The 27,935-nt window shown below is 43.6% G+C and overlaps 1 protein-coding gene across 1 annotated transcript in view; it reads left to right on the top strand.

The window, feature by feature from the left end:
• Positions 1 to 27,935, top strand: part of KIF5C (kinesin family member 5C) — a 532,213-nt gene that overhangs the window by 300,077 nt on the left and 204,201 nt on the right. Inside the window, exons 12-14 of the mRNA XM_085645609.1 lie at positions 20,748 to 20,923; positions 22,843 to 22,911; positions 23,870 to 24,076. Of these exons, the coding sequence (XP_085501735.1) occupies positions 20,748 to 20,923; positions 22,843 to 22,911; positions 23,870 to 24,076 (452 nt within the window). The remainder of the gene's footprint in view (positions 1 to 20,747; positions 20,924 to 22,842; positions 22,912 to 23,869; positions 24,077 to 27,935) is intronic.

Below are 27,935 nucleotides of genomic sequence, written 5' to 3'. Positions count from 1 at the left end.
AATACAGCATGCAGGTAGTGCGTAGTTGCTGAAGTTGAAAGCTAACAGAGTGAACCGAGTCCTTGATGTGTCCTAGAACCTGTTTAATCACTCTAGATGAAACTGCTACACCCAAGGTTTGACTGCAACGCTCTGCTAATTTCTCGCTACCATCTGATCTAAAGTTGTGTAAATGTTCTTACATTGACCCTATCAGAGATTTAGTTTTCCCTCCATATAAGCAATCCAAGATGCTTGAGTGCATTATTTCTTTTACATCCAAATTGGGAGCCAAATAATCTCTGATCTGTAAATATTTGAAAAAAAATGAGCAGGAAGTTTGTAAGCTAGACGTAAATTTTCAAATGATTTGATTCCTTTCTCATTGGACAAATCGCCCAAGCAAGTAATTCCATGCTTAGCCCAAGATTTACCTGCTTGGTCCTGAAACACCTCGAGGAGCAAAAGATTCCCCCACAATGGAAATTTTTCATGGAATGTTGGTAATTTAAATCAAGCAGACATAGCTCGCCAAATATATACAGTATCTCTAACGGTCTTGAACCTCACTCGCTTAAAGTAGTTTGGGTCCCTAATTCCATACAAGAACTTGTCCCTCTGATTTCCTAAAATAAATCTAAACACTGAGTCTGTCTGATCCAAACCAAGCAGACTTCAGAAACGACCCGTAAAGGCAGCCTAAAAATACATTTTAAAATCTGGGAAAGCGAGTCCGCCTTGTTCAAATTGAGATTTGAGCAGCTCAATTGCTCTCCTAGGTTTTTTATATCCCCAAATAAAGCTGCTAAAAATCCCCTCAAGTCTTTTAAAGAATGTATTGGGGACTTTTAGAGGAATAGACCGAAGCAAATATAAAAACTTAGGGAGTATTTTCATTTTTATTAGGTTACATCTGCCTAGCAGCCCTATAGGGAGCCTATGCCGAGTTTTGAGCAGTTTAATAGTCTCATTTAGAAGTGGTGCATAATTTAAGTCGATGATCTGAATGACTTTAGCTGTTAGCTTTATCCCCAGGTAGGTCACAGAAGTGCAAGCCCCAATGATAGAGTTTTGAATCCCAACTGTAGTGAGCACTTGAGTCTTACTAGCATTCAATTTGTATCCTGAAGCATTACCAACTTTCTCTGCTTCTTCCTTGATGCTTATCACAGCCTCGCCTGGATTGGTTGCGTAGACCGCGATATCATCAGCATATCTTGTGACTTTAAGTTTGGAAATCTCAGATTCCAGCGGCTTAATATGCATACAGGATTGTAGAGTGCATAAAAATGGCTCTATGTATAGAGCAAACAGTAATAGGGACGGGGGACAACCCTGCCTAGTCCCACACAAGATCCGAAATGGTATAGATTGGGACCCCATATAAGACAGCTTAGCCTGAGGATTACAATATAAAGCCTGTACCCAGGACTGAAACTGCAATCCAAGACCAACCTTAACCAATACGGCCCACAAAAAATCCCACCAGACCCCGTCAAAAACCTTTTCTGCGTCTATGAGAATCATGCCGAGATCAATCTTTTTTTTTTTCTCCGCGAAATCAAATGCTCCAATAGCCATATTAACATGGGCAGTAGTATCCCTACCCATGATAAATCCATGCTGTCTTTCAGAAACTAATCCCGGCATAAGCGGAGCCAAGCAGGTCGCCATCGCCAACACTTTTGAAAATATCTTGGCGTCCGTATTGAGAGAAATTGGCCGGTATGATCCGCATTCTGTTGGTGGTTTGACCTTTTTAAAACAAAAACACAATTTGTGTCGTGTTCCACGACTCCGGTACCTGCCTGCTAATAGCCACAAATTGTATTAGCCTGCTAAGGGGCAAAAGCAAAGCCTTTTTGAGAGATTTATAAAATTCTAGCAGCAGCGAGTCATCTCCAGCCGCCTTCCCCGTTGGCAATGCTGATAACGCCAACTCCACTTCTTCTACCGAGACTGTCTCATCTAGTATAGCAGCTTCCTCGGCATCTGCAACTGGAAGACAACTTTCATCAATATAGCGTAGTGTCTCATCTCGGTTCGGTCCCCACGTGAGTAAATAAAGCTGTTGATAGAACAGCAAAAATTGTTCTAAAATGGCTGAAGGTTCAGTATGCAGAAGCCCATCTGCGCTCTTTAAAGCGCTTATCCTGGTTTTAGCCTTCGCCTCTGCTGTCTGATAGGCCAGTACCTGTCCTATGTGTTCCCCATATTCATATTGTTCTAAGCGATGTTTGCTATAACTAGCCGCACTTTTATCCCTGAGAAACTTCTTCTCTAATATTCTTGCATCTATTAACAACAGAAGCAAGGTATCTTGAATCATCTGATCTTTCTTTACTGCCTCCACATGCTGTTTCTCAATGTTACGCAGAGTGTTCACCAGTGTCTCCATTTAATTTTTCCGCTTTTTATTCTGCAATAGAATGTATTTTGTGTAATACCACGGGCATACGCTTTCATTGTATCCCAAACAATTAATGGGGATGCTGTCTCTGCATTTACTCTAAAAAATTCCTCAAGTTGTTGAGCCATATTAACCAAGTACTCGCTGTCCGTCAGCAGATACTTAGGAAAAGAGAATGGCCTGACTTCCCTCTTCTCAGCTTCAACCCGAAAAGATAATATAATGGGGTTTTGGTCTGAGGTAACCCGAGGGCATATTTCCATATCTGATGTTGTAATTAAACCATCTGAGACCCAGGCCATGTCTGTCCTAGAATAAGACTTGTGGGGGGCCGAGTAGAATGTATAGCCCGGTACTGTTGGGTATATGTATCTCCATGCATCCTTTACAGACTGAAGCCTTGCCATTTGGGATATCGCAGCACGGGTCTTTCGCATTCTAAGGTTAAGGCATTTTCCGGTGGAGTCTATACCATAATCTATGACACAATTGAAGTCGCCCGTAATCAGTCTTTCACTCTCCCAGTTTACCAATTCTAAATTGAGATATTCAAAAATAGCAGGATCGTCCACATTAGGACCATATACTACGCAGGCCACAAAGTTTTTACCACTCAACTCAAACTGAGCCAGTGTCCAGCGCCCCCATTGATCAGATTGAGTTTTAATCACTCTGCAGTTAAACCTCTTATCTTTTAAAATGGCCACTCCTTTTATAGATACTGATTGAGTAGTACAAGTAATAGTATCATACCCTAAGTGCTTTAAAATGTTTCGATCTTTGTAAGCAAGATGAGTGTCTGTTTAAAAAAAATAGTTGAGGCTGATACATTCGTAGCTCTTGGTGGACTAGCTGTCTCTTAGTTGTGCTATTGAGACCAGCCACATTCCAGGCCATACATTTAACCCGATTCATGGTAGAATTTCTGCCTTTCAAATAAGTCCCCTTTGCCACCTCCAATTTCTACTAAAAAATAGTAATTTTTAGTATATCATCTTCTGATCCAAAAAAAAGAAAACCGGGAACCTTCCATTTACCCTAGACCAGGGGTACCCTTGCGATGACTTTTTTTGCCCCATTTTCCCGCCCTTAGCCCTTCCACCCCACACAAGACCCCAATACCCACCATCCACCCTGTCCCATAGAAGGGGACCCCCCCCTTTTACCAGCTGCTGCTGACTGGGCAGCCCTACAGAGCCACAGCCATGGTGGTCACCCCCACACCACCTCGTTCTACATCAGCAATTTTTGAGATAGCGCTTAGCTTAGCCTATCACTGATAAAGTGAAGAGAAAAGAAGAAATAAAAAAAAGAAAGACAAGGTAAGCAGCGCTCAAAAATGCAATTAAGAGAAGGGAAAAGGCAAGAAGAGCAATTTAGCCAAATTACACCCCAAATATAACCCACTAGATTAGGCACAACCCCGCCCACCAATTAGGCTTTCAGTCCATGTCCATAACCATAAACATTGTAATCCCTTATTCTACATCTTCTCCGCATCTTCTGCTTGCCACTTGGCCACTGCCTGTCCAATTTCCTTTTCTTCAGTAAAAAAATAAGTGCAGCCACCTTTAAGAACTTTTAGGGGTGCGGGTTCTTGCAAGAAGGCCTGAGCACCTAGGGCTTTTATCGGATCTATAAATTGACACAGCTTCCAACGCCTATCCATTGTAGCCTTACTTAGGTCTGATCTTACAAAGAAAGTAACTGTTTCAACTGTTACTGGAGAGTTAGGTCGGGCTTTCAATGCGACTGCCTGTCTCAGCAAAAATAATTCCGAGCTAAATCAAAAATGGGCGAGGGTATTGACCCCCCCTTGTTCCTCTGGACTAATGGTAATCTATGAACTCTTTGCAACTGAGAATCCCAATCCCAATCGGAGAGATCGGGAAAGGCCTTCTGAAGTAATTGAACCATGTAGGCCCTCGGGTCCGCCCCTTCCACGCCTTCTGGAATACCAAAAAGCCGAAGATTTTGTCAGCACTGACGATTTTCCATGTTCTCCAGCTTAGTCTGTATGCCTGAGATCTGAACCTCATGCTTCTTAGCAAGAACATCTGTAAGTGCGGATAGTTCTTCAGTGTCCGCGACCCTCTGTTGCAACTCTGAAATATCTTGGGTTACCCCCCCAAGTTTATCTGCCATCTCCTGTAGAGACTGTTGCATTCTATTATTGTCTTCTCGAACCTGCATGTAATGCTGTTGAACTTCTTGTCTTTGCTCATTCAAAGACTGTAGTATCAGACAAAGTGATGGTGTCATAGCTTCTTGGCTACCTGTTGCTCCATCCCTTAGTTGGCCCGTCACCTGGGTGACCTGAATAGCCTCTGCAGAATGAGCAGGTCTAGAAGCTGAAAGTACAGGTTGCATCCCATCCGGGGACCCTGACTTAGAGCTAGCCCCTGCTATAGACCCCGGGTGAGCTTTCATTGGATTACTCTCAGTAGGGCTGTTGCTCATAATCAATAAGGCCATAGTCTTGACCCCTCGCTTTGCTTGCACCCACTTCTGTAGAGGGCTATTATCTAAAATAGTTTTTCCCCGTGGAGATATCACGTTTTGCCCAGCAAGTGGTTTTTTTGTTTTTGTTTTATTTTTAGCTTTCCCTTTCCTAACTATAGATGATTTTGCTATATCATTAGAAGCCTGTGTGGAAAGCTCAGCTGGTTCTTCAATATCATCAAATGATCCCAACTCTTCACCTTCTTCCTCCATGATGCCATCTATGGCATCACAGACTTTTGCGCCTAATTCCGCCACTTCATCAGCTCTCAACGTAGCCGCAGGGTAATATCCCGGATTTAATTGGCTTAATTGACTAGATACATTGGGTGTTTTAGATATATTAAGTGTTTTAGGTGGGCTAGCGCATACCTCAAGCGTGCATTCTGGCTGAGTTAACGTGGGGGCTGAGGGCACTCCCACTCCCTTCTCCTATGTCTCCATTACTACTATTTACAGTTACGACCACAACTGAGGCCGTGTCAGCAGTATCAGTTGAGACGCTGTTGCAGTCTGGAATCGCTGCGAGGAGAACTTCCGCTATTTTGTTGCCAGCTATATCGCCCTTTTCCAAGTTGCCGGCAAGAAGCTCTGCAGCTCTCCCTGACTGCAGTAAGCGCGATAGCGGCTTGCCGATGACCATGCTAGTTTTCTCTGCTGCGCTCCCGCCGTCAGACGTGCCTGCTTCCCCTCCAACAACGCTGTTACCGTCGTGGGTGCTCCTCGGGGCAGTTTTTGGTGTTGCCATCCCTCTCAGCTTCTCTCTTGGCTTCAGGCACCAGAGCCACTACTGGAGTCACTGTGAGAAGCAGACCCGACCAGTCGAACCCCGACCGGCCGACCAGTCTCCAGGAAGGCAGCGGTGACACCCACAGTAAGCGCCCAAATTTAGCCGTAAGAGGCCACCACATTCGTATTCCTTATTCCTTATTCCGAATTCCTTATTCCGAAATTCCTCTTGATTTCAGCAAGTTAATGCAAGTTAATGTGCCTATTGTCCGAAAACTGCTTTAGCATAGGCGCTTATCTCCATTCAGTCGTAGGTGCGGGGAGAACCTTCATACGGCTGTGCTCCGTGGCGACTTCAACCCGCCATCTTGCTCCTCCTCCCTCTTTTCAAATGGAAGATAATGTTAAAGCACATTTCTAATTGAAAGGGTTGTGGTAGCTCTCCATGCTTTCTGCCCTCTGAGGGTGAATAAGGTAATTGTGAAAGTTCTCAAGTGTTCTTGAGGACCTATGACAAACTGAGGGTATTTATTATTTCATCTTGGTGTTTGATGTTGGGCGGCATAATGTGCTTCTGAAAATTATACAAAAGTCCAGATGAGCACCTATTTATACATTACATCAGGGACTGTATAACATACAGTAGTCACTAACAGCTGTAATTTAAAAACTGTTTCTACCACAGTTTTGGGCTACCTGATCTGTTAACAGAGCGGCGCAAAACCCATCGTTATGATGATATTTGGTTGCAGTGTCTCACAAAACTGTTCCTTTCTTGTGTCCTGGTGAGCATTGTAGACTGGAATTAAAGGCTTCCTTGAAGGCAATTTGGGGTTCACTCTCCTCAGTGGCATGAGCTGGACTGGTCAAGGCAGATTTATTTAAAACTGCACAGTTGGAAAATGGGGTCAAGTACTGATTAAACTTGCTTAATGTGGCAAGTCAAATATTTGTCTGATGTTTCGGTGAAGATTTGTATGCGTTCGGGGGAACCCCCCCCTTTTTTTTTTTAGCTCAGTTAGTTGTTCTTCCAATTGATCCCAATGTTGAAGTGACCTTTGCATGTTTTTCTGAGAAATTGTCTGGTGATCTAGGAGGAGATTGAAGAGCACTACGGACAAAGATTAGTTGTAGCCTGGGCCATGATATGGCACTATGGTAATTATGCAAGTGATGAGCTTAGTGTGCAGAGGATCAACAGGCATTTCAAGGACTGACATGATGTTTATATGCTGTGAACGATTTGGTGTGGAGTAAGGTGATTTTACCTCGTCATTTGACTTTAATGATTTTCTAATCATTTTGTATCCTGAGGAGTATTGTTTAATAATATAGTGGAGATGTATGTGAAACAGATTTCCGGGCAGCCTATTATGAGGATTATTGGATAATAGTCTGTGAAGGATTTTACAAATGAGAAGGTATTAACAATACCGTATTTGAAGGTTCTGTCTCTGACTATTTCTATGGCTGTCTGCAATGATTGGCTCTTGATAGTTATTTAAGTAGGTTACCTGTTCAGGTCTTAAGAGACATTTGTTGCATTTTGATTGTTCTTTTGTACTTGGATATTGTGTAGTGTTTTTGTGTCTGAATTTGTATTAATAAATTAATAGGAGCATGATTTTACCATTTGCTTGGATCAAAATCTTTCCCCAGATCATATTTTAAATTTTATTTGTATTGTGTTATAGGAATTACCTGTACATGTCTTTTTTTTTTTAATCCTCATATGTGACAGTAGGCGGGAGGTACATCCTGAAAGCCAAACCTAGCCCAAACGGGCTGAGGGTTATGACCTCCTAAATTGAGCCTCCTTCAACATTTAATGGGAAGTTTGTGGGAGCCACTGCTCACTCCTCCTATGTCTTGGGTTGTATTTAATCCATGGACTTCTAGAGTTCGTTATCCAGCCTTGTGATATTTTCCCCCTTCCCCTTTAAAGTACTAACTTGTCAAAGGAGAGAGGAAGTGTTCCCACTTCTTAACCCTCTTTACTAAACCATTTATATAATCTATCCTACCAATATGCTTCGCTAAATTAACCTAATCCTTGCAGTTAGGTAGAATGTTGAATATCCATTTAATACAGATTTACCTGCATGCATTTATTATTAGAATAAAGAGTAAGTGGGACTGTGATTTCACCAGTTTTCCTTTTAGCCGCTCACCTTCTAGAATCCCCCAAAAAATCAGTCAAGCTTACTTACCTCTGGTTCTCTTTTCATTACTTCTGTTACTATCGAACCCACTTCTTGCCAGAAGAGTTGGATACTTGGACACTGCCAAAGTAAATGGACGCCATTTGCATTCTTAAGGGCGCATGTCGGACAAAATCTTGTCTTTTCCCCTCCCAGTTTCGAGAGCTTTTTAGGAGACTTTAGGCACTGTGCATGGTAAACAAATGGTTTCTTCTCAGAGGTGCAGATCTCACAGAGGACCAAAGTGTAGACATTGAAAATTGCCAGAGGTGTATTATTTTTGACGAGGGCAAGTCCGATTTCCAAATCTCCTCTAGCATTGTGGGGCACCGCCTTCAGCTCGTACCAGAATCCAGTACCATTTAGAGACCTCTTTTTTCTGTTTCCGGGTACTTTTTAGTTCCTCCTCCCGTTCTGTTCTGTCACCCAGGACCAACTCGCTCTTTGTTAGTACTTAAATCTGGAGATCCTATTGTTCGTAAGCCTTTCTAGAGAAACCCATGAGATCAAGGTACCCTCCTCAAACAACTGGACCCATCTTAATATTCCCGCATCCATAAGTGGGATGGCTAATACATTTTTTAGACTCTGTGGCGTTCCGGTAGACTTCCATATTGTAGCCATGTCGTTGTCGAATAGGATTCAGAGGTTGCTTCTGACTTGGATCCATAGTTTGATTGCCACACTTTGCACTCTAAATCTCATCTTTTAAAAATATTTAGGGTGACCAAATGTAAAGAGGAAATAATTGCCTCCTTCAGATAGATCTTTTGTTAATGCATGGTGACATGGGGATACCTATTGATAGCCGCTTGTCAAAAATAGCCTAAAATTCTTCAGTTGGAAAGCCCAGCAGTATAACTTAAATTCTGAAAGTGCTCTGCCTCCATCTGTTTTCTTTTTGCGTAATTTTTACCTGGCAATTCTCGCACTTTTGTTAACCCCGATGAAGCTACTCGGTTTCCCCTGCAGTTTTTTAAACCACTCTGCACTGCATGGTAAGGGTAATGCATTGACATTTTTAAAAGGATCATCATTTAATTAGGTTATTTCCCCCTAAAATAGAAAGGGGAAGGTAGGCCCATAGATACAGAAGTTGTTTTGTCTATTAAAATTTGTTTGTGCCATATTATCTAGATCTTTCACTACTTGTAACCTAGATACTTGATTTCTTTCGTTTTCGAATGGGTTATCGTTGGCACCATTCCAAGTCATGATTCCTTTTTGTCTTCATTTACTAGATAACCTGCGACTGTCCCAAAATAATTTTAAATATTTAGGATTGTGGGAAAGGAGCCCTTAAAATCTCATGTATAAATCAACAGGTCATATGCGTAGAAGAACTCTTCTTTTAACCCACTCATGTTATTGAAAGGATATGATCTTCTGTTCATTCCTGATACTTCTAGCGAGTGGGTCAATGTATAGGTTGAACAATAAGAGATAATGGGCACCCTTGGTGAGTGCCTCTTCCTATTTGGAGTTGCGGTGTGGGAGAACCGTTAACTAATATCCCAGCATTCAGTGTTTTGCAGATGGTTCTTATTACCTTGAAGTTGTTGCCTAAACATCTTTGCTTGATGACTGATAGTGAGTTGGCCATTACTATATGCAAAGGCCTTAGTGGCGTCAACAGTTATAGCGGTCAGAGGAAAGTTTTTCTGTAGCCCCGTCTATCGCACTCGCCAAATCATGAGTCAGTTCATGCAGTTGTCTGTTTCATGGAGCCTTTTTGATTCTCATGAAAAAGCCCTCCAATCATTTTATCCAGTCTGTTAGCTAATATTTGTGTGTAAATCTCATCATTGTTGAGTAAAGACATGGGTCTATATGATTCACACCTTGCTGGGTTTTTATTAGGCTTTAAAATTGTTATTGTAGTTTCATACTATGATGGTGGGGCGGGGAGGTCATCCACATAAATTGTATGGTCAAGACTGGACTACGTTCATCCTTCAACCCCTTATGTAGCTTATTTGGCATGCCGTCTGGGCCTGATGCCTTCCCCTTTTTTAACCCTCTGACCATTTTGTGTACTTCTGCTGTACTAATTTCTTGATTAAGATACTGCTGTTTATCCTGATCTAATATAGAAAGAGTGTCTTCCTTTATCCAGTTGTCTATTTGTTCTTCTGTAGCTATTGAATCATTGGTGTATTGATCTTGAAAGATGTTAACTAAGGCACTCCCAATATCAGGGTCTTCTTAGACAGCGTTCGCTGGTTTAATTAATTTCTATTTCTTTGATTCTAGTTCTGGCCTTGTCTACCCTGGTCTTTCAAGGCAATAGCTTCCCACAGCCCTCACCATATTCATAGTGTGCTAACTTACTAGCATTCCACTTTTTGCGCACGACTCCTTCCAGATATTCTGTTAAGGGTCCCTTAGCCTCTTTAATATGGTTTTGAATATTTTTGTTTTTACAGGAGTTGTTACAGGTAATCGGCTCCTTGTGAATTTCTCAAATTTTCAACTCTAACCCCTTCACTTTGTTATTATTCTCTTTCCTTCTGTGTGCCATGTAGCTAATCCATCTCCCCCAAATAAAAGCTTTACAGGTGTCCCATATAGTATGGATGGGGGCAGAGCCATTATTTAATTCAAAGTATTCTACAGTGTCTGGTTTCCGATAATTTATAATCTCCTATTTCCCTATTAATGACCTATCAATAGTCCATCTAGATGGAGTTGGGATACTATCAAGGAAAAGCTCCAGTTTTACCGTGGAGTGGTCTGAAAGATGCTCTCGTTGGTGATTTACCCACTTTTATTTCCCAGCTTTACATCTATCAAAAAGAAATCTACACAGGAGGCATGGCCATATTTCTTGTTATGATAAGTATAGCCCTTATTCAGACCTACCATCTGTTGCCCGGCATCTATTAAGCCCAGGTTCTTCGTCAAGTGGAATTAACCGTTGGTATAGTGGTGGATTTATCTAGAACTGAGTCTAACAATACATTAAAGTCTCCACCTGTTACTATGTAGTTCCCAGTATCGGCAAACTGATTGTAGAGGTCCCTAAGTGGGGTTGGATCGTCGATATTTGGGCCATAGTGAACTACAAATGAATAATCAATGCTGTGTATTTGACAGAATCCGCCATCTTCCCCTGTGAAGTTTTCCATCCGTGCTTGTGTAGAGGTTTTTTTTTTGTAAAATAGCCACCCCTTTCACATTACAGTTTTGATTCGTACAGGCAAATTGTTTAATGCACTTTTGTCCCTTTAAAATTTTACCCCATTCCTCTTGATGCACATGTATTTCCTGCAACATTATGATATCATTATCAGATAATGGCAGATATTCAAATTTTTTCCTTCTCCTACTGTGTACCTTCAGACCATTTATGTTCCATGTTAAAACCCTTGGGCTATGGATTTTGTTTGATTCCATCATTATATCCCTAGTACCTGTCATGATGATCTTCCAGCACTTTTAAAACCATTGTCGCAAGTGAACTTTCTCCCTCATGTTCCGTACCCTGTGATCAACTAGTCTACTATTACATATGTTGTGTGTAACCCCTCCAATCTTGTCCCTACCTTCCCTGTAACCAATTAGGGTAGTTCATCATGCTCATTGAGCTTCGTCTCTCCGGTTTACCTGTTGCTTGCCTAGCATTGTATTTCTATACAAAAGATCATTCATCTTTTTTAAAGCTATTTGCTTTCAAAGCTTCTGAGAGAATCAGCTCCTTTAAAGAATAGGTGTGGAAGTTAATTAAGATCTTCCTAGGTTTATCTCTATTGGTGTTTCTCCTGGAACTATCTCATTGCACCTTCTGTACATCCTGGTCAAGGTCCATGGAGCTAATTGACGGGATGCACTCTTTAACTACACTTGAACAAACTCCTTCAAATTCCCACCTTCAGCCCCTTCTGGAATATTCAGAATATTCAGAATAATCCTTATGTTGTTCCTTCTAGAGTTATTTTGCTAAGGATACCATTTTCTCTCGATGTTCCTTTTCCGCCCATATTTAAAGTCTGAATCTCTTTACTGTTCGTCTCAACCTCCTCACGCAGTACCCCTAAGGAGGCTTCCATGATACATAATCTCTCAATAAGATCTGTCATTTTAACCTCAAGGCTCTCGCAGGCCCCTTGTATTTTGGCTTGATTACACTCTGATATCGCACATTTGGTCTTAATCTCCTCCATAAGTGTAAGTATTAAGGACCCTACATCCAGTTGATCTGTAGCACTTAGTGTTTTGCCCCCCTGTTTTCAAAGGAATGGTTGTATTGCCTCAGCCATATTATCTCCCCCAAATCCTGGGAGAGAACTTGGAACTAATTGGTGAGGGCAAGGCATGACTCTTCCTTAGAGTTGGTTGAGCTAAGCTATGCTGGTCCATGTTGTGAATATTTGTTGGTGCAATGGGGTCAGAGCTGTTTAGATAAGGCTGTTTTTCAATGTCCCATACTTTATAGTACGATCTAAGGGAAGGCGTGATTCTGACTCACTCCCCCTCCCCCCGATGTATCTTTAGTATCTATGATGAAATTTTGCTTACCAGTCTTGTTTACTACTGGGATAGGTATTGTGAATGGCGGCACTCATGCTTGATAAGTAGTGGCTGCAATGGGGGGGGGGGGGGGTGGAATAATCACCCTGCTTCTGTTTGAGCCACTAGCCTCCCTCCCCCTATTCTGTAACAGTTCTAAATCTAGCTGATAATTCCTTTGTATATACCTATTTCTGCCTCTAGGTCTTGTAGAGTCGGTTTCCGTAAGCCCTGTTGAGTCCAGCCGGACTGACTACATCCCAGTGGCCTTCCTTGTGGTACGAGGGAGCTTCGTCCCCTCTTGTTGTTTGGTTTTGACCCAAGCCCGGTTGCTTGCTTGCTAAGGGGTCATAGGTCATATCTTGGGAGCATGGAGATCCGCTGCTGCCTGTTCCTTCACACGCTCAAATATAGCACACTAATATCCCGGGCATGCGCATACTCAGCGCAGAAGGATACACTGATCAGCCAGCAATGTACAGGAGCGTTACGCACCACCTGATGAGCTTTCCTCACACAGGACCATGAACAATCGCCCTTTCTTTCCCAAATCAACCATTGACTCCAGCGGAGAGGGTCAACAGGAGGTTCTCCAGCACGGAGCCTGATGCAGGAGGAGAGCATCAAAGCCTTTCCGCAGTGAGTTGCTAATGCCCCATTAAGTCATCTGCGGCGTTCCTCAAGGCTCCTCGCTCAGTCCAACCCTCTTCAATGTCTACATGAGCCCCCTCGCAGACATCGCACGCCAGCACAACCTCAACATCATCTCCTACGCCGACGACACCCAGCTGATCCTCTCCCTCACCAACGACCCCGACACCGCCAGAGCCAACCTCCACGAAGGGATGAAAGAGGTAGCCGAATGGATGGAGAACAGCCGCCTGAAATTGAACTCAGACAAGACGGAAGTCCTCATCCTGGGATCCTCACCCTCCACCTGGGACGACTCCTGGTGGCCCCCCGCCCTAGGCAGAGCACCCAAACCAACAGACCACGCACGCAACCTAGGCTTCATCCTGGACTCCTCCCTCTCCATGACCAGACAAGTCAACGCCGTCTCCTCGTCGTGCTTCAACATCCTGCCCATGCTACGAAAGATCTTCCGGTGGATCCCCACCAAGACCAGGAAGACGGTCACCCAGGCCCTCGTCACCAGCCATCTGGACTACGGCAACTCCCTCTACGCAGGAACCACCGCCAAACTCCAGAAGAGACTACAGCGGATCCAGAACGCCTCAGCACGACTCATCCTGGACATCCCCCGTCGCAGCCACATCTCCGAACACCTGAGAGACCTGCACTGGCTCCCGGTCAACAAGAGAATCACCTTCCGTCTCCTCACCCACGCTCACAAAGCCCTACACAACCAAGGACCAGGATACCTCAACAGCCGCCTCAACTTCTACGCTCCCAAACGCCAGCTTCGATCGACCGCCCACGCCCTCGCCACCGTCCCCCGAATCCGAAGAGCCACCACAGGGGGACGGTCCTTCTCCTACCTCGCCGCCAAGACATGGAACTCCCTCCCGACCCACCTCCGCCTGACCCAGGACCACCTCACCTTCAGGAAGCAGCTCAAGACCTGGCTGTTCGAGCAGTAGCGGACCCCCCTCAACTAGCGCCTTGAGACCCTCTGGGTGAGTAGTGCGCTATATAAATGCATTGATTGATTGATTGATAAGTCCGCACATTTATTCTTTTGTGATTCTGTGTCCTTCCAGGCCTAATAAAGAACCAGAGGTGGACGAGTGGAGCAACTCCTCCTGCTTGCGGAACTCCGCAGAATTCCACATAGTCTGTATGCAAATCTGTGGAATTCCGCATAGTGCAAATCCACAAGCTCTGCCCACCCCTAGTCTGTATGTGAGTGCGATGTAAAGTGTACTAACACTCTACACTGGTATGAGAGTTGCTATAAAACAAATGAAATACATGTGAGAGAGGGACTTTGCAGAGATGAGAGGCACTGTTGGAGGGTGATAATGAGGAATCATTGAAGAGCCCCAAAAAAGATTGTTGTATCCTGGTGCACAGTAAGGTCATCCTTTACTATGCTTTAAAATCGAATACAATTGAATATATAATGACAAATGTGTTGTCATTTGAGTGAGAAAGACTTGTTGGCTGATCAGTCAGGAAGCCAGCCAACAAGCCCTTAGTCCCTCGGGGTCCTAGGTTCAGCTATTCCGGCAGTGGCGGCTTCTAGAGGGAGTGCTGTGGGGTGGTGAAGCAGGGGAGGGGCAGGGTGGGGGGGGGGGTAGTAACCTCCGGCATATGGCCGAACAGAGGTAAGTAAGTAAATAAATAAATAAAACGAATTACATTGCGCGTGCTGCATTTCAGCGATGCAATGCAGTGCACGCAATGTAATCCGTTTTACTTATTTATTTACTTACCTCCAGTTTGCCGTATGCCGGAGTTTACTACACCCCACCCTGCCCCTCCCCCACCCCGCCTCACCGCCCCGCAGCACTCCCTCGAGGAGCCACCACTGTATTCCGGTCCAGTCTTTCTCACTCAGGCAGCAGGGCAACAGGGCATCAATCCAGGAAAGTGGCAGTCCTTTTCAGCAGCACAGAGGTCCTTCTTCCTGACAGAGTCCACAGGTCCAGAAGTGTACTGAAGTTTGCTCCAATATTTATACCTGGTACCCACTTTGAAGTGGAGAAAGCTTCTAGAGGTAACCCCCCGCCCCCCAGGTGTCTGGCATCCCCTTCCTCCCTGTCCAGGTCCAAGTTTGTCTGGGGTTGCAAAAGACCAGTAATGAACCCTTTGTGAGAGTGCTCAGGATGAACCTTTGTGATGTGTAAGTGGTAAGTGTGGTAAGTGACAGCTCCTCCCCCTTGTTAATTCAGAATGGCATATCCTGCCAGCAACTATTTTCCTTTGTCTCACTGTCTGGGAGCAATACACAGACCAACTGCCAGCTGCAGCTATTCATGTGATCCAGGATCAGCCTGCAGGCACCAAATGTTTGGGGCAGGAAATTGCCAACTTTCTAAAAGTGGCATATTCAGAATTGTTTATTAAATGTAATAAGGTAACTCCTGTGTTATGCTATGGTAAAGGTAGGCCTTGCAGTAGTGACAAACAAATGTAGGAGATTTTCACTCCCAGGACATGTAAAACATAAAAAGTACATTTCCTACTTTTTAAATAAACTGCACCCTGGCTCTGGGTTGTTCCGGGCCTACCGTAGGGATCACTTATCGTATTAAAAAAGACGGTTTGGGCCAGCCAAAAAGGTTTATTTTGCCAGGTCGAAATGGCAGTTTAAACTACACACAGATGTCCTGCAATGGTAGGCCTGAGAAATGTTTAAAGGGTTATTTAAGTGAGCGGCACAATCAGTGCTGCAGGCCTACTAGTAGCATTTTAATTTACAGGCCCTGGGCACATGTAGTGACACTTTACTACGGACTTACAAGTAAATCAATTAGATCAATGTGGGTGTAGGCCAATTCTACCGTGTTTTAAGGAGAGTGCACAAGCAATTGGCACTGGTAAAGTGCTCAGAGTCCTAAAGCAAGCAAAAACGAAGTTAGCAAAATAGGAGAGTTGAAGGCAAAAAGTTAGGGGAGAACCATGCCAAGTATGCCAGGTGTAACAGGAGTCTAATTGGTGTTAACTGGCTGTGCATTCGCTAATGCATGCAGTGACTGATAGTTGGCACATGTGCTGGTGACCGCACGTATTTTGTGAAAATCGAATGTTTACTTATTGCTCATGATTATTTAGATTGCCCTCTGTTAGACCTGGCATCCTTGACATGGTTTCCCCTGACTTTTTTGCCTCTACCTCCTGTATTTTTGACACTTTGCTGGAATTTGTTTTTGCTGGTTTAGATGCTTTGGGCACTTTGCCACTGCTGATCAGTGCCAAAGTGCAAGTGCTCCCTGTGTAAATTGTTATTGTGATTGGTTATCCATAATTGGCATATTTGTCTTACTAGTAGGTCCCTAGTAAAGTGCACTGAGTGTGCCAGGGCTGGTAATTCAAATGCTACTAGTGGGCTTGCAGCACTTGTTGTGCCACCCACATGAGTAGCCCTAAAAAAAGGTGTCAGGCCTGCCACCGCAGTGCCTGTGCACAGTTTAACTGCCATGTCGACCTGGCCAGTGTACCCACTTGCCAGGCCTTAACCTTCCCTTTCCTTATACATAGGACACCCCTATGGTAGGCCCAAGGTACCCCCCTGGGCAGGGTGCAGTGTATGTGAAAGGTAGGATATGTACTAGTGCGTGTAACATGTCCTGATAGTGAAATACTGCCAATTTTGTTTTTCACTATTGAAAGGCTATCTTGCCCATAGGACAGAATGGGGAATGCTTTGTAACAGTTTTACAAGCATATCTTCCCACAGGAGTAAGATAAGAAATTAGAGTCTGGTATCCCTGAACTTAGAATTGAATAACACATCTTTTAGGAAGGATGGTTTTTAAATTATATGTTTGAAAATAGCACTTTTAGAAAGTGGCTTTTTTCTTGTTCAACCTTTCTGTGTGCCCCTGCCTGTTTGTGGATTGACTGTCTGGTTTGAGAGTGACAGGGGCTGGGGTGGCTCCAGGAGTGTGGGTGAGCCAGCACTAGGCTGAATAGGCTGATCTGCATTTGGAGTGGTGGGAGGAGTAGCACCTGGGCCTGAATAGGGCTGTGCCTGCCTTCCACAATGCGGGCTCCACCTCCTGCGGTGTGTCTGAAGAACCTGGCCCACATCGACAAAGGAAGAAGTTGTGCACTGGCAGAGTGCACTCAGAACTGGTTTGGACTGGGTTTAGGATCCCTCACACATAGACTTTTGGGTATAAATATGAGAGCTGAAACCCCTGTAAGTCAGACTACTTCATGATCAAGAGGAACCTGTTGCCAAAGAGGACAGCTGAAGAGACTGAGGAGAAGTACTGCCCTTGCTGTGTGTCTGGGGCTGGCCTGCAGTTTGCTGTTTTTACTGAGAAGAGGACAAAGGGACTTTGTTGTGTGCTGTGTCCCCTGCTTGAAGAAGGACTTTGCTGTGTCCATCTGAAGAAAGGTCTCCAAAGGCCTGAGAAGAGCTGGCATCCTGTTTTTGAAGTCCCAGGAACATAAGGACTTCACCCCTAGCTTCCCTGAACTATCTTCCTGGGAGTTAAGACCTGCCAGGAGGTGCCTGTCACTGTGTGTGAGGCCCTTGCTGTGGGGAGCTGGGAGCGCGACGCAACGAAGGAGAAGCGTGTCACAGCCGCCATCGCATCGCCAAGGAAGCATGCTGCCGCTGCCGCTATTCACCGCCGCATCACCGGAGAAGCGTATTGCAGGGCCCGTCGCATCGCTGAGGAAGCGTGCCGTCGCTGCTGATCACCGTTGCATCACCGGAGAAGCGTGTCGCAGGGTCTGTCGCGGCTCCGGAAACCACCGATTTCGCTGCATGGCCGTCGGGCATGCATGCATCGCCTCCCACGTTGTCGAGGCGCAACAAAGACACCCTTTTGTCGCATTGCACGGGATCGTCGCAACACATCGAGGTGCCATCTTGTCGCATCGTAAGCGGAGTGCAGGAAGAATTGACGCATCACCTTCTCTGCGACCCTTTTGTTTGTTCTGCGTTACGCATCCAAGGTTCTTTGGGAGTAAAGTGTCGCATTTCTCATCTGCAAGCTTATTTTTGCAACAACCTTTTTAAAGACATTCTACTGGGTATCTGTATGTTGGATATTTGTCGTTTTGGTCTTGTTTAGTTTAGATAAAGATCTTTTATTTTTCTAAACTGGTGTGGTGTCCATTTGTGGTGTTTTCACTGTGTTACTGTGAGTGTTGGTACAAATACTTTACACATTGCCTTTGGGATAAGCCTGTCTGCTTGTGCCAAGCTACCAAGGGGGTGAGCAGGGGTTAACTAAAGAGTGTTTCCCCCTTACCCTGACAAGAAGCCAGGGTCCCTATTTGGTCAAAGGTACCTACCTCTGCCAACTAGAGACCCCCATTTCTAACACCCTCATTTGCAGTAATGGTCACAAAATTCACCCCCATGTAACCACTGCATTTCTCCAAATTTAATTTGAAGAAAAGCCCCCAACTCCTCCTTGTAACGTTCCCTTTAATGTTTTCATCAATGGGACTGTGTTTACAATGTTTGCCACTGTGTTTATCCCGACATCATGCTCAAGCTTTTCAAACCACCATCCTCAACCTGCCTTGAAGAATGACAGGACAATTTCACTAGTTTGCCACCCCTTTTTGCCATGCTACTTACATCCTGGATATGAGAGTAGAGCCTATGTACCTCCTCATGAGAGATGTTTTTGCAGCATTTTGCAATGTAGACTAGAACTATACATAATGATTTTGCATAATTGAAGGAAATTAAGTGACCCTGTTCCCACCTTTAGGATGCGTTTGCACAAATGTCTAAATGCAGCATTTTTTCTATTGCAGTCATTGATCGCTGAGCCTCCCCAGTGACACTGGCTGTAACCAGATGCCTGCCACAAAATGGCAGCTGTCCTATTCTCCCAACTCTGACTTAGCCCTCCCAATTTAGAGGGTGAGGGAAGGCAATGTTTCTAGTGCTGGACCTGCCATTGGTTATGCCAGCAGGAGCAGACCTATCTTGTGACAGTTATGCTTCTAGAAGCAGCATGGAGCTATCCACCAAATTTAAGGCTGCTGACACACCACCGCTTTTGATGGAGCTAGTTCTATGCAAGATCACCATGTGAACTGGCGACCACTGAAAATTGTTCCAGATGCACAGGGAGAAAGCTCCCAGAGCATCCAGCATATTTTTAAATGTAGGTTCTATAAATGTACCCCTAGTTTGGGGCAAATTTTTAGGATCCACATGGTCCAAGTTTTGCTCGACCAAGCTGCAGAGTCACAGTCCGGGTTGACTGAAGGCAATGGGGGTCAGGGTCGAACTGGTGCGGGGGGGTAATGTGAGCCAGGGTCACGTGGAGAGGGGAACCAGAGTCGCTAGGTAAGGTGAGGAGTGTCATGCATCAAGGGTACAGATACTATAGCGCTTGTTGAATTGCAACAGCTTGTGCCATGCATGCAGGAACTACAACAGGTAACAAAAGAGCAAATCAAAATTTCTCCCTAGGGAATAAATGTAAAGGTTCCATGTAACATGCCTATATTTCACAGATATGTGTCAGATTCCTATTACTTTGGATAAATCCTTTGATGGCAAATATGCTGCTGTGCTTTATGTGAAAACAAGGATACGCTAATTATTCCACATCACCAATTCATTTTTATTGTGCAACTATTCCACTGGGTATGTTACAATATTGGTAGAGGCATGCTTTATGCAGTCAGTAAAAGCAATGCGAAATACCCCTAATTTCTGGGTTATTCTATAACTATAGCATATGGCAGCATCTCAATTAAAATAGGTCCAGGAATTTGTTTTATTTAGTAGTGCGTTACATAGTTCATATCCATAATCACAGATGTGCAGGCTAAAGCCCAAAAGGAACAATTAGAAGTCATTTCTACTCCGCCCACAGAATGTAATTTTCCTCTGTCCACAGATTAGGTAAACTTTTTGTTGTGTCATGAATATTGGTATAAGATCAAACAGTTGTGTTTTTAATATTGCTATATTCATTCATTGTGTTAAATGTTATTTTTTGGGGAGAAAACATTTTTTATTATATCGTGATGTCATGTATACTGTTGGTGAATGAACATCACCCTCTGCTTTTCGGAGAATTCTAAGATACCATCTTCCTCTAAATCAGACCCTCTGTCTTTTCACAGTACGAGGGTCACATTGACTTTGGTGGCGGGGAAGCCCCAACATAAACTCGCTGTTCCCTGCCCCACCTAGAGCGGAGGGAACTGCGGGGTTTCCTTTCTTGGGTGCCACAGCTGGTGAAAACGCTTTTCCACTATATTTTTGGATCAAAGTTTGGTTGGGTCAACCATCACTGTTATTTTGCATAGGGACATTGTGTTCTTTGGAAGGAAAATGTTCCTGACGTGAGGAAAAAGCACTCCCTGTGCATCAGAGAGATTTGCCTTTTGCTTCCATTTAAGAAGTTTGTTACTGCTAAGCAAATAGGTGGCTGAGTGGGCCCTCAAACATGGTGGACCACTTGGCATTCAATAGTAGAGAAAGTGTAAGGGATTCACAGATAGATATACTTTGAATAAACATCACAGACCAGCAGACAAGGATCCCTAAATATGGCGGACACTTCTCTACCGGGGGACCAGAGGCAAGGTCCTCCTGTGATCTGTTGGGTTGTCGGGCCACCCACTGTGGTCTAAACTGACTCTCCATGCTGTCACCTGAAATTCACCGTAAGTACTTGTCATTTATGTTTCTGATGGCAAAGTCTCCACCGTAAGTCCATTGAAATGAGGAATCATGTTGTCCTTGCCCCTGATGCTGATCAATGTTCTATTGCCTCTTACAATGTGCGTCTCTGCAGGAGAAGCTGTGCCCGAGAGTGAACAGATCAGTGCAAAGGAGCAGAAGAACCTGGAGCCCTGCGACAACACCCCGCTTATCGATAACATCACCCCTACCGTCACCACCGTCTCCTCAGACGAAAAGAAGAAGTACGAGGAGGAGATCGCCTTTTTCTACAGACAGCTGGATGATAAGGTTTGGCAATTAGAACAAATACTAGCTAGAATTATAGGTAACTTGATTTGCAAGTGAACTACTTGGTCTTTGCATGTGATGAATCACTTCCTTCACTTAGTTCTTCCTTTTTTGAATGCATTATGAAAAGGAACCATATTCGTAACCCATTGTAACTTAGAGTTTGACTCATGTCAACTGTCTAGCAACATTAATGTTCCTGCCAGAAATCAATATAGTGTCAATGCGGACTCCTGAAATTCCAGTTGGATCCTTATCTTGTGCATTTGCGGGCAGACCTTGCCATCTTCCTTGGGTGTGTGTTTCTAGGGTACTAGTCAGCTTTAGGCAATGAGAACAAGGCTAGGATTGACTCTCAGGCAACATCTGCTGCCCTCCACCCCTCTCTGAAGGCTGCTTCATTGTCAAACAATTTACACAGAGCTGTGCCATAACGCCTTCCCAATGGCTCCCTCCCAACACAATATCTGGTATCCTGTGCAATGAAATCCTGGCATAATCCACCCCCGCCAAAGGAAAAAATCATAACCGGCATCGTTCATCCTTGCTAACATCACCCAGTGCCGCCCCCTCCCCCGTAAGAAGTGGAATAAAAAGCTTGCCTGCTGCCACTTTTATTACGGAAAATGAGGAGCAGCGGGTCAGACAGATCCAAAACGTTAATAAAATGCAAACACAAACCTATATATCGACTGGGGTGATAGTCAGCACGTACATGTAAACCCATACGAGTTCTAAACTATCGGCTGAACAATCAGGCACTGTGGTGGACACTAGATGTAATATTTTAGGATACCATGAAAATGACTGTCAGCTGGAAATATACACACACCCCTAGTACATAGTGACCATACATAGCATGAGCCATATCTGAAGGGCATTTGGCTGATCGCACTTGAACTTGACGGTCATTACATAGGAAGCTATATGAAACAACAAATCCGATGATCTGTTAGTTGAACAGAGAACCAGACAAACATATAACATGAAGAGTACTACGCATCAATCATGAACAAAGTAAAGAGACCCTTGTGAAAAATAGGATTTCCATCAATTACCAGAGCGGTCAGTGTCATCATTTGGATATCCTTCCTACCATCATTTAGGAAGGATATCCAAATGATGACACTGACCACTCTGGTAATTGATGGAAATCCTATTTTTCACGAGGGTCTCTTTACTTTGTTCATGATTGCTGCGTAGTACTTTTCATGTTATATGTTTGTCTGGTTCTCTGTTCAACTAAAAGACCATCGGATTTGCTCTTTCATATAGTATTTGTAGGGGAAGTAATCCGATATAGGTCTATAAAAATCCCTAGGACCCTTTACTACATTATCTGTTTTGTTTATTACATAGGATGCTCACATAAAGTACAGTGTGCCAGAAACTTTGCCAACCAGTTCATGCTCCATCAGCTGGCGGATCCCCCGGTGCTGTACAATAGACATGTAAAACCTGCTCCTCTCTTCCAGTGGCTGTTCACTATCACACATCCCCACAAAATGCTGGGTTGCTTGTAGCTCAATCTAGAATGAAAAGAATTTAGCACTGTTTAGCCGGCTTTTTTTTACGAGTATGAGGATAAATGCAGCTTTCTTAGGAGCCAGGTGTATCACATTTGAGGCAGAGCTTGCCCACTCTCATTGGCTTAGTCTGAGTCACAATCGGCCATTTTGAATGTCTATAACCGGACTATCAACTGAATTCTATAATCTGATTACGCAATGTACTCAATGAATGCACACATGAGGTTTTGTATGTGCAAAGTCCCTTTATGTATGCAAAGGTCTTCACAGTGCACCATTAATCATTATTTTAATTCCCCATTTGAATTAAAGAAACTGTGTTTTCATTTCATTGCAATGAAAAAACGCATCGAAATAACAGAAATAAAATACACGTTTTGTTTCTTCTAGGACGATGAGATTAACCAGCAGAGTCAGCTAGCAGAGAAATTAAAACAACAGATGGTGGACCAAGAGGAGGTAAAAATGCGTGAAAAGCGATTATGGAGCTAGCGTGCATGTTTTGTACTTTCCATGGTTGTCCATAAATCCAGCCTTTCAAGGGCGAGCCGATTTCCATGTCCTGCTTCAGTCCGCTGGCTATCAGCAAAAGGCCTGGTGCTGCTCGCAATTTCCTACAAAGCGCGAGGAGTTCGCTCACCCTTGCCTTCTCGCTCCGGCCTGCATGTGCCCGGGTCTGATAACAGACTCTTGCAGGCTAAACGTTAAAATCAATATTTCAATCGGATGTTTTTATGCGGTGCCTCTGAGCGCTATTACTCACATTAAAGAAACACATTCTGGCATTTGGATTTAGAAAATGATTATATTGTGCTGGGCTGAGCAAATTCTAGTCAAATGTGGCATAAGGACCAGAGCTGCTGATTTGGAACCAAGGCCGGACTGGGATCGAAAACCATCCCTGGCAATCACATCTGACCGGCCCCCAAGGGGGTGGGGAGGGTCAGGTGCAAACACTGCTGCTGCTCTTTTGTTACAAGGGGCCAATTGTGCAAAACCGGCCCCCAGTAACAAAAACGGCCCCCACCGGTCCATAGCCAGCCTCCACCCTTCCGTCCCACTGGGGAAACGCTGGTGCCCACTACAACCAGTCCGGCCCTGTTTGGAACAGAGCAACAAGGTTCGAGTCCGGGTGCCGGCTGAACATCATGTGATTCTGGGCAAATCACCTAATCGCCCTGTGCCTAAATACATAAATGAAAACATCTGGCCTTGTGTAATGAAGTCCAACGCGAATGTAAAGTGCTCTGATGCCTTTTGATCTAATTTGCCCAATATAAAAGAGCAGAAAAAAAGGCAAAATATGTAAGTGAAATGCCTGTAAATTGGATCTGCTGTTGTCAAGTCTTGCAAACGCTCCTTTGAGCCAGGCACCTATGAATAGAGCATCACTCTGATGCCTGTCTTCTGTTTCCAGCTTTTGGCCTCCACCAGAAGAGATTACGAGAAGATACAGGAGGAGCTGACTCGCCTGCAGATTGAAAACGATGCTGCCAAAGATGAGGTGAAGGAGGTGCTGCAGGCCCTGGAGGAGCTGGCAGTCAACTATGACCAGAAATCTCAACAAGTGGAGGATAAGACGAGGTCCTCCGAGTTGCTGGTGGATGAGCTGACGCAGAAAACTGTAAGAGCATTGATTTTTTCCTCATCTCTTGGTGGTGCTTATTTTAATTATTATGAGAGTGCATTGTTATTGCTTTAACCTTGGAACTTCCACTTGGAGCAAATTGGTGCACTGCCAGTCTTGCTACTAATGCACTTCTGTCTTGCGATTTGTGTTATTAGCTATGATTAGTATTTACTACAGTTTTGTGGATGGTTAAGCATCAGAGCGGGTTACGGAACCTGCCAAACATAGAACCTGCTGGTGTTTGATTGAAGATTGGGATTTGGGGACAGGATCATCTGCCTCTCATTCAGTTTATCTTACTTGGAGAACACATCCTTACTTGTATTTTTTGCATTACGCAGTTTTTTTATGTTTGATCCTATTGGAATAACTATGTCGTCTGGTATTTTGTGATACAATGCAAAGTATTAGCTGTGCTTTGATGCTAGAAATTATCTCCGAAGTCTGGGATGTCCAAAGTATTTCCCAGATGGTCAGATCTTTGACAGTTATTCAAGATAGTCAAATACTAATTTGGATTGCATTTAGATTAATTGCACACACATGTATTTTATGTTCATACCGTTACATTTTGGCGAGGATTCAGCCCTGCTCGGCCTACAGTGGACAACCCTGCGCTGCATAGATCATGTGTTGATAAATCTAGGGCAGGTTAGACCTACCCTTACATACATGATGTACGATAGTAGTGGACCGTGGCCTGATAGCATGAATCTTTATTTACTGCCTACACTGAATAGCCAAGAAGTTAATCCAGAGGTCCATTATGTCCTCGTGTTCTATGTTCCTTTGAGTAGGCAGCATTAAAGTTCAAGAAATTTGGCAATGTGAAAAATTGCTATCCCAAACAGGTAGGTATTGTCTTGCTATCGCTATCCTTCACGTTCATGTTTAGAACTGTGATAAATACCTCATCTTTTTCCCTTTTTTCAATTTTCATTCCATTCTCATTTGAAGTCGTTGGCAAATCTGAAGCAAATATTAGGCTCCAACATTTGGATTACCCATGCTGGCATCTTTACAGTATGCAGCATGCATTTCAGCAGAATAGTAGGACATAAGGTTGTCAAAACATCCTAATCTCATTTTTGGTCTAGACACAATGTACCACTGTTTTGTGCAAACTCACAAGAATGAAGTGCTGTAGACTGATATTTCCATTTGTTCATCTAATTAAAAAAAAATTGATGATAGTGACATTAAATATCCGCCTTCTTGTTTTTGAAACATAGGCTAAAAATTACTTTATTTCCATTATTTTTAACACCTAAAAATGGTCTGTCTACTTTACATTGTGTGGAAAATAAGGGGGAGTAAAATACAGATTTCAATGACTGTATTATAATTTTATTATCAACATGCAACATTTTTGTTATGCATGAGTGATCATAAGTCAAACACCATGAGATGATGGATGGAGCACTGAAACTTTTCAGACACCCACCCCCAGTCACAGATCTGGGTTGAATCCATCATCGTTCTTTAGCTCACTTCGCCACCTCAGTTCAGACCCAGCTATATGCAAATCAGTCTTGCCCCTGTGCCTCATGGAACAGTCCAGCCCGAACTGCCAAGCTAGGTCTTCCCTGGACTGGAAACAAGCATTGTGGGACCGGTTTTGGGTCTGGTTTTAAAATGGAATGGCATGGGGAGCAAAAAAACAAAGGATTTAGGCCCAGATCTCTGCACTGAAGTGAATGTTTGACACTGTTCAGCATTCTGTCCATCAGTTGTTCTTTTCACGCTAGTGTACCCACAGCACCTATGGTGTCACCCACTTAAGTAGCCCCTTAAAACATGTCCCAGGCTTTCCATTGTAGCCTGAATGCAGTTTTAAACTGCCAATTTGACTTGACGATATAACCCCCTTGCCAAGCCTTAAACTCCCCTTTTATTGCATAGAGGTCGCCCCTAAGATCGGCCCTAGGTAGCCCCTAGAGCATGGGTCATTGTAATTAAATACCTGTAAGTGGTCTGGAGAACACCCTGTTTAGATTGTGTGATTATTTTTTGGCTTGACAGTTTTAGAGTGCTAACTTGTGACGTGCTCTGTCCCAAAAGTGCACGTTGGATAATGTCCAAAGATTTGTGGCTCGCCATTTTCGCGTCACCAGCAAGTTGCACAGCCTTATGAACAGAATGCGTGTGACACTAATTTATTCCAAAGTGATCCGTTATAATCCAATTATTAATCAATTTTTTAAAAACGTTATCAATACTTGATCAATTCACATCAAAAGCTGACAAGATTCCAACATTTTTCAATGCACAAGAATTGCCCATCCAGGCTTGTTCACTGGCACAGGGAATACTCGGTTCATCACATCATTTTCCACCCAACGCATTTCGGCCTAATGAGCCCTTTGTCAGTGCTACATCCCTATCATGCATTAAACAACAATTCAGCAGTAATTCAAAATTAATAAAAACAAATCCCCCATTTTTTTGTATTCCACCCCCATTATTTCCAAATCTCTCTAATTTGGTACTTCCTATGCTTTCCCTTATCCTACCCCAGTGCATGCTACCAACAACCCTTTGTCAATCACAAGACTGTTTCACTCCTCCCATTGAACTCCCTAGGTGAAAGTAATTTCTAAAAACCCCTTGCTAACATACAATCCCACCCCGTGCTTCCACATTTATATCGTGGTTAAAAAAATGATTACCGCTTCACTCAGTGCATCCTGCCAAGACCCTTTCTAAAATAAAATAAAAAAGCTCCTACTAAACTAATTAATACCTGTATTAATCCCGAAACAGTAGCCAACAGCATGAGCACGGATGAGGAGGTCATGCCGTTGGCTACTGTTTTAGAAAGGGTCTTGGCAGGATGCACTGAGTGAAGCGGTAATCAATGTCTAATCACAATATAAATGTGGAAGCACAGGGTGGGATTGTATGTTAGCATGATGTTTTTAGAAATGACTATCACCTAGGGAGTTCAATGGGAGGAGTGAAACAGTCTTGTGATTGACAAAGGGTTGTTGGTAGCACGCACTGGGATAGGATAAGGGGAAGCATAGGAAATACTGAATTAGAGAGATTTGGAAATAATGCGGGTACACAAAATAGGGGACTTGTTTTTATTAATTTTGAATTACTACTTAATTGTTGTTTAATGTATGATAGGGATGTAGCACTAATGAATACTGTCTAAAATACTTTTGCTTTTTATGAAACCCGTGTAGAGCTGATGTTTACTTTACTATTGTAGAAACCCCTGACGAAGGGCTCATTAGCCCGAAATGCATTGGGTGGAAAATTATGTGGTGTCTTGGATGAACCAAGTATTCCCTGTGCCAGTGAATAGGCCTGGATAGGCAATTCTTGTGCTTTGAAAAATGTTGGAATCTAGTCAGCTTTTGATGTGAATTGATCAAGTATTGATAAAGTTTTGAAAAAATTGATTAACAATTGGATTAAAACGGATCACTTTGGAATAAATTGGTGTCACGCGCATTCTGTTCAGAAGGCTGTGCGACTTGCTGGTGACGCGAAAATGGCGCGCCACACATCTTTGGTCATTGTAATTAAAAGAATGGGCATGTACGTTTAAGTTTTCCATGTCCTGGTAGTGAAAAAGCCCGTGAGGCCTAGCTCTCCTGTAGGATAACATTGGGTTGCCTTTTTACATTTAATATTTACTAACTTTTGATTGGGAACAGGTAATCATTGTGTATTTGAGGTCTGAGAAAATGTAATTAAAAATCCTCTTTAATGGTATAGCCAGATTTTAAGTTAGAATTTTGAAGATGCAACTTTCAGAAAGTTGGCATTTTCCTGCCCAACTATTTGGTGACTGCAGTCTGTTCCTGGGTCACATGACTGGGTGTAGTTGGCAATTGGACTT

This window comes from Triturus cristatus, chromosome 3_1 (assembly GCF_964204655.1).
Source record: "Triturus cristatus chromosome 3_1, aTriCri1.1, whole genome shotgun sequence".
Lineage (NCBI taxonomy): Eukaryota > Metazoa > Chordata > Amphibia > Caudata > Salamandridae > Triturus > Triturus cristatus.
This window is presented reverse-complemented; position numbering and strand designations above follow the sequence as displayed.